Consider the following 17,530-nt stretch of genomic DNA (forward strand, 5'->3'; position numbering starts at 1 on the left):
ATGCTGTATCAGAACAGGTAGGGACTAACTTGCCTTAGCCAGGCAGCACTGCCGACGGGACTTTTAATGGCCCGGTCAGTGGTGCTGACCAGAGCCGCCGTGACCTAGTGCCTTACATTCTGCTACCCAGTACTGGGTCACGACCCACAGTTTGAAAACCACTTTTAAATAAAGTTGTGGCTTTTGCATTTAACTGCATTATGATATGCATGTCTCATAGTTTCCATGTCCAAATCAAATGTAAGTGAGTGTGAGTGTGTGTGTGTGTGTGTGTGTTTAAAGACAGTAATGAAGTGCTAATGAGGATCAAAGATTTCAGGGCTTCTTACAATAATGTTTCAGTGGTGAGGAGTATGTTAATAGTCTGTTATGTTGAAATCAGGTTACTGGTTCTGCAATTTAATGCCTAGTTTTGATGACTACACACTCATCCTAGATATGTCAAATTTGGTGATGCAGTAATAGCAAATACTATTGTAGTTATTTGAAATTTTACTGCAAATGACAATTCATTATAGCCCTGGCTTTTGTTAATTGTATGCTACCTGGTATTCTAGCCACAAAGGTATTGCAGAGAAATTTAGTCACCAAGGACATAATCGAAGTTTCAAGAATCAGTCAATAATGATTTCAGCATGTAATTGAGACACTAGGACTGGACTGCTGTGTGTCCGTCTTGATAATGAATGATATGCAAGACATTTGCTAATATTGACTTGAACAGCAGCATACATTAAACTCAGACTTCATACATATTTCTATTTGTTTCCCCTCTTGTTTTTTATACTGTTTATTTAAAAATATAACATAAACGTGCTAACAATCACAGACTAACCATCATCACCTGACTTAGTGGTCAGTGAAAACACAGCCCCTGTGAAACTACCTCAGTATTAACTGCATTGCAGTACGCACCCACTCATTACAATGGCCAGAAGTAAAGCAGTCCATTGGGTGGGTGTTTTTATTAGGTTTCACTGTAGCATCTGGAATACAAACATTTCCAAGTGCTTTGCAGAATTAAATAATATGACACCAAATAGGACAGTGCATGGTAACTGATACTGGGCCCTTCATTCAGAGCAGAGAAGGGGAAAAGAAATGTGATTTTAACGGCTGTGCAAGGGAATGACACAGAAGTAGATGCTTTACTATATCTGAGCTGGGGGCTGAAGAAATGTCTTTTTCCATTCTGGCATAACCAAACTACCCTTTGCTAAGGAGAAATAATATCGAGACCTTTATTCTAGACTTTTCTTCTTACCAAATAAAATAACTTCATGCCTAATTAAGGTACAGGCAGGGCTGATGAGAGCGGGGGGAAAAGGGGTACTGCAGCCCTGAGTTGAGGGGGGCCCCGAAAACATCTAACATCTGTGTAGATGAAATTAAATGGGAGGGAGTGTGGCCCCAGTGAACATGATCTCCTGGGCCCAGGGTACTAGTACATGCTCTAGTCAGTTTTTAGTTATGATCCTTTACTTTTAGAGATTTCTGGGAAGAAGGTTTTTTTATACTGTATTGGCCAGAAATCTGCTTCTATGCCCAAGTTGTTAAATATGGGTGAGGTCATAAAATATACCCTCTTATACAATACCTTTCATTGCAGGGATCCCAAAATACTTGAAATATTATAAATGCACAGCACTACTGAAATATGATCCCTTCTGTGTTGGGGGATAGCAAGCATTCAGCATGCCGCACCTCTTGTTCGGGGGAAAGGGTAAACCTTTTCCAAGGATAGGCTCTTTGCCTAGCCAGTCATAGTTCTCTCATAACCCCCAGCCCCTTTTCCCGAGGCATCTTAGATTCATTGATTCCAAGGCCACAAGGGACTATTGTGATCATCTGCTCTGACCTCTTTTATAACACAGCCCATAAAACTTCATCAAAATAATTCCTAGAGCTTTTCTTTTAGCAAAATTTCCAGGCATGGTTTAAGAATAGCCAGTGATAGAGAATCCACCACAACCCTTGGTAAATTGCTCCAATGGTTAATTAGAGTCACTGTTAAAAATGTATGCCTTTTTTCCTGTCTGAATTTGTCTAGCTTCAACTTCCAGCCATTGGATGGAATGGGGTTATGCCTTTCTCTGCTAGATTGAAGAACCCATTATCAAATATTTGTTCCGTGTGTAGGTACTTTACAGATAGTAGTCAAGTTACCCCTTAATCTTGCTCAGCCAGTTCCAATTCCTCTCCTTCCCTGCTCCTTGTTTAATCTCTTTCCCCACAATCCTGGCCTCTAGTCACCCCCACACCTCACTGGCTCCTCATCCAGTCTAGTCTCCCTCACCTGGGTCCTCATCCAATCTAAGCTCCCTTCTCCCTCTACTCTTTGTCCTGGCCTCTTTGGCTAGCCAGTCAATTCTTCCCCTGCACCTCCTCAGATTTGTCTCCCTTGTGCCCCACCTCTTTCCCCACTATTCCTCCCCACCAACAAGTCCATTTCCCTCTCCTCCCTCCCTTCCTCTTCATCTGATCTTAGTTCTTGCCACACACGTTACCCTCTCCTTTGTTTCCTGTCTCCATCACTCAGCTCCCAGTCTCCATCTCCCCTCATCAGCCTTCACTCCCAGTCCCTCCCCCCCACCAGGTCTAGCTTTTGTCCCTTCTGTAGTTGAATTATGCAGCTTCTTTCTAAACACTGCACAGCAGGGGGGCATTGGCTTTATGGCCACTGCAAATAACAATGAAGAAAATGGACTACCTATAAGCAGGTGAAGTGTTTTGTTTAACTGTAGTGTGCAAAACAGCAATAGTTGTATATTTCCTGATTGTGAAATTGCTATTAAATTGAATGTATTAATGCAGGTAAATTATTTGTGAAATCATTAGTTACTTGAGAGCATGACCACTTTTAATTTTTTTTTTCAGTAACCTTGATTAACTGTTTGGCTTTATACATATGTGTGTATTTATGTACCATATATACTCATTCATAAGCCGAATTTTTTTAGTAAAAAAGGGAAGCACCAGAGAAGGGGGTCGGCTTATGAACGGGTAGAGAGAGGGAGAGGTGGGATACAGCCCCTCCCCCCAACAGAGGGAGCAAGGAGAGGCAGCAGAGCCAGAAGGGAAGAGGCAGGGCCAGAGTCTCTCTGCTTCTGGCCACGCTGCTCTCCCCCCAGCCTCCGAAGCAGCTGCAGCTCTGGGGCTGGCAGGCTGTGGCCACGCCGCCCAGCCCGCTGGAGCACGCTGCGGCCGTGCTGCCCAGCCTGCCGGAGCAGCTCCAGCCAGGCCAGAGACATTCTCCCCTGGCCCTCCCCAGATAAGGTGGGAAGGGATGGGATGGGGAGAGTGTGGGGGTCCCGGGCTAGGGGTGGGGTCATGTGGGGGGTGGTCACAGGGGTTACTCCCCTGACCTCCAGCTTCTCTCCCCCCCAAAAAAAATTTCCCCACCAGTTGCTGTCCCGGCCCGTCAGGGTAAGCAGCTGGTGTGCCGGGACACTTTGTTTACTTAGGTTTACCTCCGTGCCTGCGGACACTCGAGGTAAGCAAACCATCTCGGCCTGCCAGCGGCTTATCCTGATGGCCCCAGAGCCAAAGTTTGCTGACCCCTGAATTATAGGGTTGTCTTATGAACAGGCCATAAAAAATCCATTTTGGGGGCGGGGGTCGGCTTATAAACGAACCGGCTTATGATCGAGTATATACAGTATGTCAGTATATGTGTAGGTGTAAATCAGTGCTTTCAACAAATATCAACTGATATAACCTGTTTCTTTGTTCCATAAACTTTCAATAATAAGTTAACATGAGCTCAATTAGGTACCTACTTTGTGGTTTCAAGTAATCCAAAGATGGCTTCACTTGCCTCATTGAATTCCTGGCTTGTTGTTACAGATCCCTCATGGCCATGATTCAAATTTAGTTCAGCTGTAATTTTTTCCTCACCTAACTTCACCTTTGGACTAGTTTGAGTGGTGTGCTTACTGTCTTTAATGTATGCTTTTTAAAATAGCTCTTTACAGTAGAAATTCATAATAGAGGAAAATCACAACTCCAGAGCTGATGTGAAGGGACAAGAGAAGTAAAATTACAAATAAGTACTGTACCCAACAAACATAAAAATAAATGTTGTTGTGCTTTGTAGACTAATAGTTTGAAAGGCAAATGTGTATATTGTGGGGGCAGTGTAGTGTGGAAAAAATGAATGAAATTTCTGGAAAGCTAAATATTATTTGTGAATATGAAATTAATATTAGCTATCTGTTCTTGCACAGCTCCTTTTAAACTCAGAATCTGAGGCTGTGCATAAAACAGCTCTTGTCGCCATTTACAGTGTTAAAAAGGATAATGTATTCTATTAAAATCTTAGGTGAGTTAATGTTTTGGTAGTCATTTTAAAATGTATTGTGACTATGGTGTAGCAATAGTTCCAGATTTTTTATAATACAATATTTAGAGTACAACATTAATTGTAATAGTGTCATCTTATTACCTAAAGGAATACATTTTTGAACAACAAAGATAATTTTGTCTTAGCTACATTTTTACTAGATGTCATTGTATGATTGATCCATGGTGTCCTCTGGCTGGTAAGATGCTTACATTGAAACTGACAGGTGCCACACGGTTTATTTAGGACAACCTCAGCCTTGTCCTAGTTAGTTTCATAATGTTTGCCTTATGTATGTTCAACCACTGCATTTCCTGCTTTAGAGCCTTGTGTTACACCAATATTCCTATCTGTGCTGCCTCAACTACAAATTGGATGAACAGCCAGTGACACTTTTTCAATATTATTACATTAAACCAAGTGGATTTTGATTGATAACCTAATATTCAACTAATGCAAAACATCAATCATGGCAAGTATATTAATTATTTAATATTGCAGTCTAATTCAGAAATCGATGTGCTGCATGAGGGGAAGGGAAACTCACTGTTCCCAGAAGACTTAAGACAGAACGATTTGAAAAAAAATAACCCCCCCTCCCACAAAACCCTGCTGTACTCTTGTGTGTTAGGTCGATACAAATCTTTATTCATTTGCCAATAATCTCTTCCCATTTTCCACTTCAGGACCATTTTATCAGTTTTGAGACCTATAATTGAATTAAGTCTGCTTTCAGCACAGGGCAAACGGAGTTGCACAAATATTGATGAAGTCATGACAGGGACAGCACAGGAGACAGACCACTAAAGAGGACAGATTTTATACTGTTAGCTGGAAGCTTCCTACATCAATGTCTTGGATCCTGCTTCTCAGTAAATTAAGTTCATTAGGATCTTTAGCACCACAGAAAAAAATATACAGGACTTCATTTTTATCTAAATAATATATGATCTTGTATAGGAAGTTTTGGTTATAAAAAAAAATAGTATAAGAGAAGTCCAACTTTTTCTGTGACTTCATTTAAGATGAATTTGAAGAGAATAAGTATCCTTAGTATACTTACTGGAAGCTTTGTCAAAATTATAAAGTAATACTTTAGTTTCATATAGAAGAGCCTAACATTATTAACACCAAATAATTTACAAAAAGGAATTCAAAATTAGCTTTGAATATTAAAATTTGTGATTTTTGTGTGAGACTAATGTAATGTCAAATGCTAGTAACTAGATAATGTAAAAAGGTCTTAAATAAAAGGAGATTGCATAATTACTGGAGTATTCAAAAGTAACATTAGGTTGAATGTATTTAAAATCACATTTCCTTCAATATTTTTGTATTTGTAACTCTTTAAACCTGTTTTTTTTTATATTTTGCTAGTTAGCAAAATAGAAAGGGCTGATGTTTACCATTTCAGAGGAATGAGGGTTTTTTTGTTTGTCTTGCCATTTCTGGTTTTATATGTCTGCGTAATTGTTGAAAAAGAATATTCTACACATAAGTAAACACTGTTATATGACCCAGGAATTAATTGCTTGGAATGTCATTTTTTTCTGTTTGACATGATTGCGACATCAACAGAAAGGGATAGTTAAGTTTAGAAACAGATTTAATGTTGAATCTATGAAAGCAGAAACTGGCTGTCATCACTGAGGTTTTTTTTGTTTTTTGGAAGTGCCAGAGAGAAGGCATCTTATCCTGTTCACTTCACTCAGCTGGGCAAATTGTTTATCCTTGTCCAGCTTGGCAAACTTGCACTGTATCTGTGCTCAGCAGTGTGCATTAAAGATTAAGTTTTCAGTCTACATTTTCCTTGCCTTAGTGTCTTCAGTTTCTCATTGGTCCTTCTTTGCAACCTTCCAATTTTTGTGTTTTTGTTTGTTTTTTCCTTATTTTTTCTATCTGTGCATTAGAGTTTTGCAACTGATGTGAATAGAAATATGTAAAGTTCTAGCATCCTTGCCATCATCTAGTTAATTAACGTACGATTAATTCATTATCTCCCGTGTTTATGAATGCTCAGAACATTTGTTAACAAAGGTCTGGTAGAGGGAGCTCAGACAGGCAGTGCACATAGATTTTTGATGTGATAGTACTAAATTTGTTTTGTTTTGTTTTTTAATTTTTCTAGGAAGTAGTGGTGCTTTATGTTTAAAACATTTTTTTGGATTAGTACAGTGGTTCTCAAACTTTTGTATTGGCGACCCCTTTCACACAGCAAACCTCTGAGTGCGACCCTCCTTATAAATTAAAACACGTTTCTTATATTTAACATTATTTTAAATGCTAAATTCACAACCCTATTGTTTAAAATGAATTTACCTTTTCTCACTGCTTTTCAATTAAGACTAAAACACATTTTTATTGAATTATTGTTATAAGCAGAAAAGTTTTTAAAAAAATAGTTACTGTGTAATATTGGGGTGTGAAGAAACTTGGCCAATATCACTTTTCACAGCAGACTTAGCTCTCCATTGACACCCTTACTTCTGTGCTGCTGCTGGCAGCGGCGCTGCATTCAGAGTTGGGTGGCTCATGACCCCCACATAATAACCTCGCGACCCCCTGGTTTAGTAGGTCCTGGGTTATAACAATTGTAAGGAAAGTAAAATTTTGGAGTTTAAGTAGGTAAATAATCTTGGCTTCAATGAGACTGTTTTTTCCCTTGTGTTTTTAATAGTCAAGATGTAAAAGTTAAGAACATTAGAAAGATAGTCAAGAATTTACATGACTTTCTTTTGACATTTTTTGGGTTAAACATAAATCATTATAGACAGAGGTTTAGCAACTATTTACAATTTCTGTTCTTGTGTTACAGGGACTCTGGAAACATCAAAGCTGGATTAGAACATCTGGTAAGTTCTAATTTTCTCTTGAACATTTGCATCATCTTTGATATCTGCATTCCAAATGAACACTTTTGAATGAGCTTTGAATACCTTGAATTGAGAAAGTCAACCATTTCCCAGAGGGTCAGCTTACTGTTATTATGTGAAGGCACTTACATTTTCATTTATCTTATGGTTTCAAGGGAATTTTAATTTTTTTAAATTACTTTTTTTTGATGTAGAGATGAAATAAAATGGACTACAATCCTTGGATTGATGATTGCCTTAATTATAAACAAAAATTGTTTGGTGTTGGATTTTTGGCATATCCTGATCTAAAAACAACAAACTTGTGTTTTAAAAAAAATAAATCAAATATTGCATGCATAAATATGGTATGTTTTAGTAATCTGAAGTCTTTGAAAGAAGTACACAGCTTTGTTTTTTCTGTTGTCTTTTCCTTATGAATAATGTATTGATTTAAATTCCATTCAGTTGTACAATATAAAATAATAATTGAGATGCAAAATATTTTTTGGTTTAAGTAAACATATTCAAACCACAAGTGAAAGCAGGACATACATAGCGTTAAAAACTAATCAGTTGATCAAAACTGAAAATCCAGTATTATTACAAGTGCAAAATTCATCAAGATTAGTATATTAATGTCAGTGATCATCAGAACACTAAGCATTTCATGTAAATGGATCATTTTAAGTCCTTGTGTGGGTGATGGTTACATCTAAATGTTCAATAGTACACTCTCTTCTCTAAATACAGCGTGAGAACTTTTGAGATTTAAGTCTTCATTTAGGTATACAGAAAACGATTTATACTGTTGTACTCTGCCATGAACCATAAAAGGATATAATTATCACTGCTGAATGCAAGTAATTTTTAGCAGTTGCTCATCGTTTCCCCATGTATTTTCGCATTCTCGAATGTGGATAACCATTTAGGAAAGTATGAGTTTTGTAGAAGCTTGTGGACCACTCTCTTCCTGTATATTTCCAGGAGAGAGAGAGAGGACATGGACCATGTATGGCACAGTTGTCAACTATCTCTTTTCTTTTGGTGGGATGACAAGAACTCCATCCCTACTTGTATTCTGAATCTGCATGTAATTGAACTAGTTGGTTATGTCTAAATATTACAGTAGTTGAGAAATGGATCTTGCATGCTAGTTGAACCTCTTAAATAAATTTTTAAAATGTTTCATTCCTCTAGTGTTGTCAGGTTGCTGTAATCTAATGGGTTCGGAGACTGCTTCTAATGCATTATAAAGATGCTGTTGTCCTGACAGATGACCATGGCTGGTACTTTTTTCTAAATTGGGAATAGTATGATAGCTGAAAATGCAAGTATGATTTATAATGTCACCTCAAACCATCAGGTTAAGCAAGGAGAGGCTGAATGGTTTTCTAGGAGCCTCTGAAAAAAGAGGAGTCTGGTTCACTGGCACAAGCACTGTAGTCTAGTACAGTGGTTCTCAACCTTTCCAGACTACTGTGCCCTTTTCAGGAGTCTGATTTGTCTTGTGTACCCCCAAGTTTCACCTCACTTGAAAACTACTTGCTTACAAAATCAGACATAAAAATACAAAAGTGTCATAACACACCATTACTGAAAAATGGCTTTTTTTCTCATTTTTACTATATAATTATAAAATAAATCAATTGGAATATAAATGCTGTACTTACATTTCAGTGTATAGTATATAGAGCTGTATAAACAAGTCATTGTCTGTATGAAATTTTAGTTTGTGCTGACTTCTCTAGTGCTTTCTATGGAGCCTGTTGTAAAACTTCACAAATATCTAGATGAGTTGATGTACTCCCCGGAAGACCTCTGTGTATCCCCAGGGGTATGTGTACCACTGGTTGAGAACTAGTGCTCTAGTATTATGCGGTAAATTCACTGGAAAGATAATCTCTGGAAGTTCTCAGCACCAAAAGATTGTTGGTATAAGTACACATCATATCTTTTAATAAAAGCTTGTCTTCATCAGATACATTTATTCTCTTGTGCTTCTATAAAGGACTTATAAATAAATACAAATAAATAAATTAATGGAGATATCCTATCTCCTAGAACTGGAAGGGACCTTGAAAGGTCATGGAGTCCAGCCCCCTCCCTTCACTAGCAAGACCAAGTACTGATTTTTCCCCAGATCCCTAAGTGGCCCCCTCAAGGATTGAACTCACAACCCTGGGTTTAGCAGGCCAATGCTCAACATACTGAGCTATCCCTCCCCCTTTGACAAAAGCCTCCATACTTCGTTAGGAACTCTTTTAATAATTTTGGAAGAACAGCTATTGTACGTACATGTGCAAACACAGAAACTGATTTTGCAAGATATATAGAGATGTGTTACGTATTGAAAGCAGGATTCATACTAGAAAGGGTTTTACATCCTAAATTTATAGTCAGACAACTTCATGCAAGCCTATTTACTTGACCTCCAACAGATTGTAGGCACATTTGCAAGAAAAAATAATCATTTGATTATAGCAAACTCACCCTGTTTTTTTTTTTTAAAAGACTGTTTGTTTGCAAATACCTCTAAGGGAATCACTGCCCATATTTTTAAAAAAAAAACACCTGATATTAAAAAGAGAAGAAAATACTTTGCATTGATTAGATAGACTGTTTTATCCCTTGACTTTTAAAAATGAAATGGCACCCATGTTAGTTGTGGTGTAATCTTCACTCTTCCTTTAAATGCACATTCCTTTCAGCCATATGCTTTTCACCACCTTATTCATATGGTTGCAATCTGTCTAGGTACTTCCAAGTATTTCTGTGATGCCTACCACCTTGGTATCTAACCTCTATCTGTGCAACTGACTGAATTATGTAAAGTAGAATATCTTTTCCAGAAACCTGTGAAACATATTGTAGGTCATCATTTGAAAACATTTTCTAATTTAAAAAGAGTAGCTATTGTCATGAATTGAAGAAAATTAATATTTTAGACTTCACATGCATACATCAGTTGGTTATTTCTGTGGTATGATGTTTTGAGGTGCAATTAAGGCTGCCCCTCCGAGTGAACTCCTTAGACAGCTTGACAGAAATATTGCTTGCACCCTGGTGGGAATTGCCCTCCAATGTGCCTCCCACTACAGGATCAGGAGTGTGATCAGGTTGCACGTTCCTGTGCCCATAAAGGGCGGAATCACTTCTAAGGTCTGAAGAATTTTGCTTAACAGTATGAAAAAAAAAATTAATGGGAAAATCTATACACATACCTTTTTAATTAAGAGAATTAGTGATTCACAGTACACTTATTTAAAACATTGTAATTGTAACTTTATAAATTATTTTTGGATAGTTCTTCAAGTTACAGAATTAAATAAATTGTAGAAACCTCAGAATAGAAAGAGAGTAAATGATGTTTGCAATTCTCAGTGGTCTTGTTTTCTAATAGTTATGCTAAAAAAGAAACATGGAGCCATATGAGTGGTTTTTTTCAACAGAGAGATCCCATTTGTGCCTTTCATATTGTATAACATTTCAGAGTGATGATCCTGCTTGTTCTTGTGGTCAAGCAACACAGTCTGACTGTTTTAAGTGTTGACGTGCACCTTGTCATTAATAGCTTGTTTAGCCCATCAGTAGCTTGCATGAATACAGTTATTGCCTGCTAGCCATGTTGTTGTATATTAATCAATAACTAGCAACAGGGATGATGATAAACTCTTCCCAGGCTGGCCATATGGATTTGTGCATGACCTATGCAAGTAAAACAATTGTTCACTATTTACATTTATAGTCAAATAGCTGCTAGGTTACATTACAACTAAGATAGAGCTGTTCTACCACTGAGTTGTAGTTTCCAGATTAAAACTGTTTAATTGTTATGGTTTTGATTAAAAAAAAATCCTAGTATTCAAGCATATGGCTTGAACTTCAGTTTTTTGCTCAGTGATGTTTTGCCCTTAACTTACCCTTTTTTGTAACTCAATGCTATTATTGACTCTGAAAGTGTGACTCTCACTATGTGATTCATGAAGCTGGTCACCATCTTGTATTTCCTTCATGGGAGGGAATCCAGGGGCCTGCTTTAAAAGTTTTATTTTCATTTCAAATTTACTATACAGTCTGTATAGTCCTTAAATTGAAGAGAAATTTACAGATTTGGAAGCTGCTCAAGTGACAGCCTAATTTCTTCTTCCTGAAAGTTTATGATGGTGTCAAAAAACACATGGGTCCTAAAACACATCATTATCGGCATGTCTCATTGGATGGCAGTATAGGAGATATAGGCTCTGAGATCAACATATGCTGTACTTGTATCTGTAGGAAGTATTAATCTATCTGAAAAAAATGCAGTTTCTCTAGATATCTGATACAATCAAGTGGATTAGGTTTCATTGGATTTACAAAAATAGAATAGTCATGTAATGTATTCGAGTAATGTATTTTAATTACCTAAATTTATTGAATGTATGAAAATACTTGGGCTTTAGTCTAGTCTAGTATTTTTCAACTAATTAGAGGCATTCAGATGTCCAGTACAGAAGCTCCCCAACTTACGCAAGTGTTCCGTTCCGAAAGTCTGGATTTCCGTAAGTCGGGTTTGCGTAACCCGGGTAGCGTCTGTATTGCCCCCATCATGTTATGAATCATATTCACAGCAATACCTGGACACAATAGGATAACTGTACAAAGGAAGCTTAGCCTCTTAACTCTGGATTTCCTTGCTTTATATAAACTTGGTCTACCAAAGAGACCTCTCTAAAGAACATCTTTGCTGTTAACTATTCAATGACACTCTTCTTCTCTTGTGGCCTGATCCAAAGTCCACTGAATTCAATGGTAGACTTTCCATTGATTGAATTAGCTTTCGCTCAGACTCTTGGTGATTATGGAACCAATATCCTAGAATGATGAGTAAATGAGTAGGTCACCATGATTAAATGAGTTGCTGGCTTTTTAATGATCTGTAAAATGGAGATGTTAACTACTTGTGTTAACTAACAATCAGTTGCCACTCTTCACATGAATAGTGAGTGATGTTAACCCTGGCACCCTGACTAATTTCCATACTAGCCAATTATATTCTGCTAGCTTGAATTCTCCCTCAGTTGAATAAGAGCAGGGCTGTTTGAAAGTTTTCTGCTGCAGCTGTTTTTTATAGAAAATTGGGTTTTTGATTAAAATCTTTTGTGGGAAATGTCTGTTCTCCACAAAAGAAGAACTTTTATTGGGGGAAAAAAACCGGAGTACACAAAACCTGAAAAAAATTTATCTGGAAATGCTGCTGCTGCTATGGTTCATAGGAGTTGTAGTTTGGGTGCTTCATTTACCACATTCTCTTCTATGGACTGGGTTCCCTGGCCAGACTACATCTCTCAAGATGCATCATGCTGCAGTCTCAGAAAAAGGATAGAAACATGGTGTATAATGGGAGATGTAATCTGGCCTGGAAACTCAGACTTTAGAGGAGAATTGGGATGTCAGACAGCCAAACTGACCCTGAAGCTCTGTGATGGTATTTCTGGATAGACATTTTCAGTTTTTGCTGAATAATTTGAATCAAAAAGTCAAAATTTTCTGTGGGGATGGGAGGAGGGAACCACATTTTCAGACTAGCTCTGTAAATAATGTATTCTTCACTTCATATTATAAACTGCTATAGAGTTATGTTGATTTCTAAACATTATAAATGACAATTTCTTAACTCAAAGTATTATAGCCAACTTGGAGGAATTCTTTAGACCGTGTCCCAGCAGATAAAGCAGAACTGATCATAGAACTAAAAGTTAATGGTATTTCAGGTACAAGTGATCATGACTAAGGCTACATTTTAGTCAGATATTTTTAGTAAAAGTCATGGACAGGTCACGAGCAGTAAACAAAAATTCACGGCCTATGACCTGTGCATGACTTTTACTATATATCCCTGACTAAAACTTGGGGGGTGGCCCGGGAGGCATGCCCTGGGGTGCCACGGGTGCTTGAGGGGGGCGGGCTAGGGCAGGGATTGGCAGGAGCCAGGGCTGGGGCAACGTTCTCTATCCGGCTCCTGGGAAGCAGGGACCTCCAGCTTCTAGCCCTAGTTCTGGGAACTGCAGCCAATGGGAGCTATGGGGGCGGTGCCTGTGCCTGCGGGCGGAGGCAGCATGTGGAGCTAGGAGCTGAGGGAGGGGAGTTTCTATCGCCCTTCCGGGGAGCTCCCCGCAGGTAAGCACCGCCAGGCATCCAATCCCCAGTCCTGAGCCCCCACACCCAAACTCCTGCTGCTGGGAGGATGGGGTGGGGGACCTGAGACTGCCCCAGCAGCAGCCATTGTGACTGGCCCAGGAGCTGCTCAGGCGGCTCCCGGGCCAGCCGCACGGGCCACTGCAGAAATCATGGAGGTCACGGAATCTGTGACTTCCATGACCTCTGTGACAAACACGGAGCCTTAATCATGACTTGATCACATTTATAATGTGGACGCAGAATGAAGTCCAGATCAATAATATATATACTTGGTGCATTTAATGGTGCCCAACTTCACAAAGCTAAAAACAATTATATGTCAAATGAGCTGGGAGGAAGAATTTAATTAGAAAAATGTGAATGATAATTGGAAATAATTTAAGAACACCTTACTAGAGGCCCAGAAAGCCACAATTGAGGAAGAAGGCCAGACTGGCTAAAAACTAACCTGGTTTAGAGGGGAAATGAAGGCAGCTGTAAAAATATATAACAGATGGAAGAAGAGGGAAGTTAATAGAAATGAATATAAATCAGAAGTTAGAAATTGTAGAAAATTGTTAAGGGAAGCAAAGGGATACAAGGCAAAATCTTTGGCTAGCAGAGTTAAGGACAATAAGGAGGAGTTTCTTAAGTGTGTTAGGAACAAAAAGAATCCTGACAATGGACTGGTAGAATTATCAATAATAATCCAAAAAAGGCAGAAGTGTCCACTGTATATTTCTATTCTGTACTCAGGGAGAAAAACAGCTTATGTAGTTTGATCATATGGTGATGATACCACTCTTTCCATTCCACTAGTCTCTCAGGAGGATGCTGAATAGCAGGTACTAAAGTTAAACATTTTAAAATCAGCAGGTCCAGATAACTTGCATTAAGAGTTTTAAAAGAGCTGTCTGAGAGACTCACCGAACCATTAATGTTCATTTTCAATAAGTCTTGAGGCACTGGGGAAGCTCCAGAAGACTGAAAGAAAGCCAACGTTTTGCCACTTTTTAAAAAGGGTAAACAGGCCTATGATTACCAGAGCCATCCCGTTAGTTTGACATTGATCCTTGGCAAGATAATAGAGCAGCTGATATGGGACTTGATTAATAAAAAATTAAAGGAGGATAATGTAATTAGTGAAAATCAATATGGGTTTATGGAAAACAGATCCTGTTAAACAAACTTGATTTTTTTTTATTAGATTGCAAGTTTGATAAGGGTAATAGTGTTGATGTAATAATTTTTTGTAAGTCATTTGACTTGGTACAGCACAACATTTCAATTAGGAAATTTGAATGATATAAAATTAACATGGCACACATGGCTGAATTAAAAGCTGGCTGACTGACCGATCTCAAAATGTAATTGTAAACAGGGAATCATCAACAAGTGTTTTTCCAGTGAGATTCTCCAGGGATTGGTTTTTGGCCCTGTGCTATTTACCATTTTTATCAATGATCTGGAAGAAAACAAAAAATCAGCACTGTTAGAATTTTCAGATGACACAAAAATTGGGGGTAGAGGTAAATAATGAAGAGGAAAGGGTCACTGATCTGGATTGCTTGATAAACTGGGCCCAAGCAAGCAATATGCATTTTAATACAGCTAAATGTAAAGGTATCCATTTAGGAGCAAATGGTGTAGCCATTCTTACAGGATGATTAAAGGATTAGAAAACATACCTTATAGTGGCAGGGTCAAGGATCTCAATTTATTTATTTTAACAAAGAGAAGGTCAATGGATGATTAGATTACGGTCTATAAATATCTACACGGGGAACAAATATTTAAAAAGAGCTCTTCAACCTAGCAGAGAAAAGTATAATACAATACTATGGCTGGAAGTTGAAACTAGACAAATTCAGACTAGATATAAGGTGTACATTTTTAATGGCGAGAGTAACTAACCAATGAAACAAGTTACCAAAGGTTGTGTTGGATTCTCCATCACTGACAATTTTTAAATCAAGATTGGATGCTTTCTAAATAATTTTGGGGAAGTTCTGTGGCGTGTGCTATAGTGGAGGTCAAATTGGATGATCACAGTGGTCTTCTGGCTTTCATATCTATGAATCTATTAATATTATACCCTAAATTCAGCTGGATTTCAATAGTAGACCCCTGTGTAGCACTGTATTTCAGGTAAAGTTTGTAAAGTCTCTTCAGGATGAAAAGTGCTTTATACATATGTAAAATAAAAGCTTAAAGTGCTATTTCAGGTTTATGCTATGTGAATACGGGTGAGAGGCAACTAGAACTTGACAAAAATCTCTAGACATGAGAATGAAAAGTATGAGAATATCTGATCAGGGACACAAGTTTAGAACAGCAAAATAGGAGACATCAGGAAAGCTTGAGCAAGATCAGGATATTTTGGGGTGGTATGAAGGAGCATTTGGAGCAATGTGCTTTTATGGGGAAGGAAACAGTAGCATAGAAAGTCAAGTTCAGGTGGGAAATGAGCATGAATCTATGCATTTTTAGAAATATTTCTAGGTAACCAAAAAATGTCCAAACTGATGAAGAAAATTGGGCGCTGTGTGGTTCTGATGATATCATAACCCATTTAAACTTTGCTCTTGTGGTTTATGATGTCACAAAAACCATCTGAGGTATTTATTTCCTTGTAAATCCCTATCATTCATGACTCTCACTTATTCTGCGTACAGCTTATGAATTTTTACATACCAGGTAGTTTGCTTACATAAGTTATTTAAAAAGTTTAGTTTGCTATTTGATACAGTAAATACTAAAGTCTTCAACTTGCTTAATTCACTTATTAGTTCTGTTTCTTAAGATTTTTTCTTTTGTTACAACATAACAGGTATGTTATAGAAGTAATTCTTGTTGGAGAGGTTGGTGTAAAAATACGTGCACTGTTAACATCTTCCTAACAGGATTATGATGTTCCTTTTTTTTTTTTTTTAAAAAAAAAAAAAAAAGACGACTTTTTTGATTTTGGTTTGTAAGAAGGTTGAACAGATTCAGACAATGCTCAGGTGTGATCCCTTTATAAAATTGTCTTAAATTACAGTTTACTCTAAACAGTAATTCTTGTGTGTCTTTTAATTCTGAAAATATTCCAGTTAATTTCTACTATATAGATTGTGTCACACATAAGTATTTATGTAGACACATGCTACGTAATAGTTAATGGACTAAATTCTGCCCTTGAATCTGTTTGCATAGCTCCCATTAAAGTCAGTGGTTGGTGTGTGCATGCAACTGAGGGCAGTACTGTTATGTCTAGACAAAAAATACCCTCACACTTGTATTGCTAGTCTGAGGCAAGTAGCAGTAAAAGGGGAAAAAAACTGTCCTTGATTAAAAATAGAGTCTAAAATTATTGTGTATAAACCCTAAAATTCAGTTTTAGATATAGGGGAAATAAAATTTTACTTATATAAAAATATTTTAAAAATGTGAAAGGTTTCTAAAGTAATTTTTCTCTCATATGTGGCATATGAATAATCATTTTAGGGATGGTCTTCATAGCATAGTCCCGCTCTTGAAGAATGTAGCCATCCTAAACTCATGCTGATAAAACACTTAACATCATGCCACACTACCATGTATGTAAATAATTATTCTTGATTAAAATATGCACACATGTCCAAATCTGAAGACTGGACATGTTTTTTCTGTCCGCTTCAATTTTGAGAACTTTTTCCTAGTTTTTGAAAAATGCTAATTTTGAATGTGTGTGTATGTGGGCTGGGGATCTTTATTTTGTCTTCAAAGTAGCCTCAGCACAAGAATATGCTTGAGATTATTTACCAAGTAATTGTGGAAGTATAATTTGACTCATTTTTCAAAATACAGGGACATAAAAATATTAAATGCTTCACTAAAATTCCATACAGTCCTTTTAAAATCACCTAAACTGAATTTTTTTTAAATTTGCTTCATTTTTTTCAGAAAAAAACCCTCTTCTTTCCTCCAAGAGTTAATGTTAAGATTTAGAAAATGCAAAGTTTTTATTTTCATTATGAAGTGATGAATATTAGTGTTAAAATGGAGGTATAGTTCCTAGCGAACTTAGTTGCTGTTATGGGCACTGATCCAAAGTCAATTTAAATCAATGGGACTTTTTCCATTGATTTTACCATATATTGATGTTTGGGGACTTGCTTTCTTTTTCTCCATCTTATCTGTTAGTGAAATAAAC

The 17,530-nt window shown here is 37.4% G+C and overlaps 1 protein-coding gene across 1 annotated transcript in view; it reads left to right on the plus strand.

The window, feature by feature from the left end:
* RSRC1 (arginine and serine rich coiled-coil 1) overlaps window positions 1–17,530 on the plus strand; it is a 352,313-nt gene that overhangs the window by 131,917 nt on the left and 202,866 nt on the right. The window contains exon 5 of the mRNA XM_024192668.3: window positions 7,158–7,194. Within this exon, the coding sequence (XP_024048436.1) occupies window positions 7,158–7,194 (37 nt within the window). The remainder of the gene's footprint in view (window positions 1–7,157; window positions 7,195–17,530) is intronic.

The sequence above is a fragment of the Terrapene carolina genome, unplaced genomic scaffold, assembly GCF_002925995.2.
Source record: "Terrapene carolina triunguis isolate 2854851 unplaced genomic scaffold, T_m_triunguis-2.0 Scaffold88, whole genome shotgun sequence".
NCBI lineage: Eukaryota > Metazoa > Chordata > Testudines > Emydidae > Terrapene > Terrapene triunguis.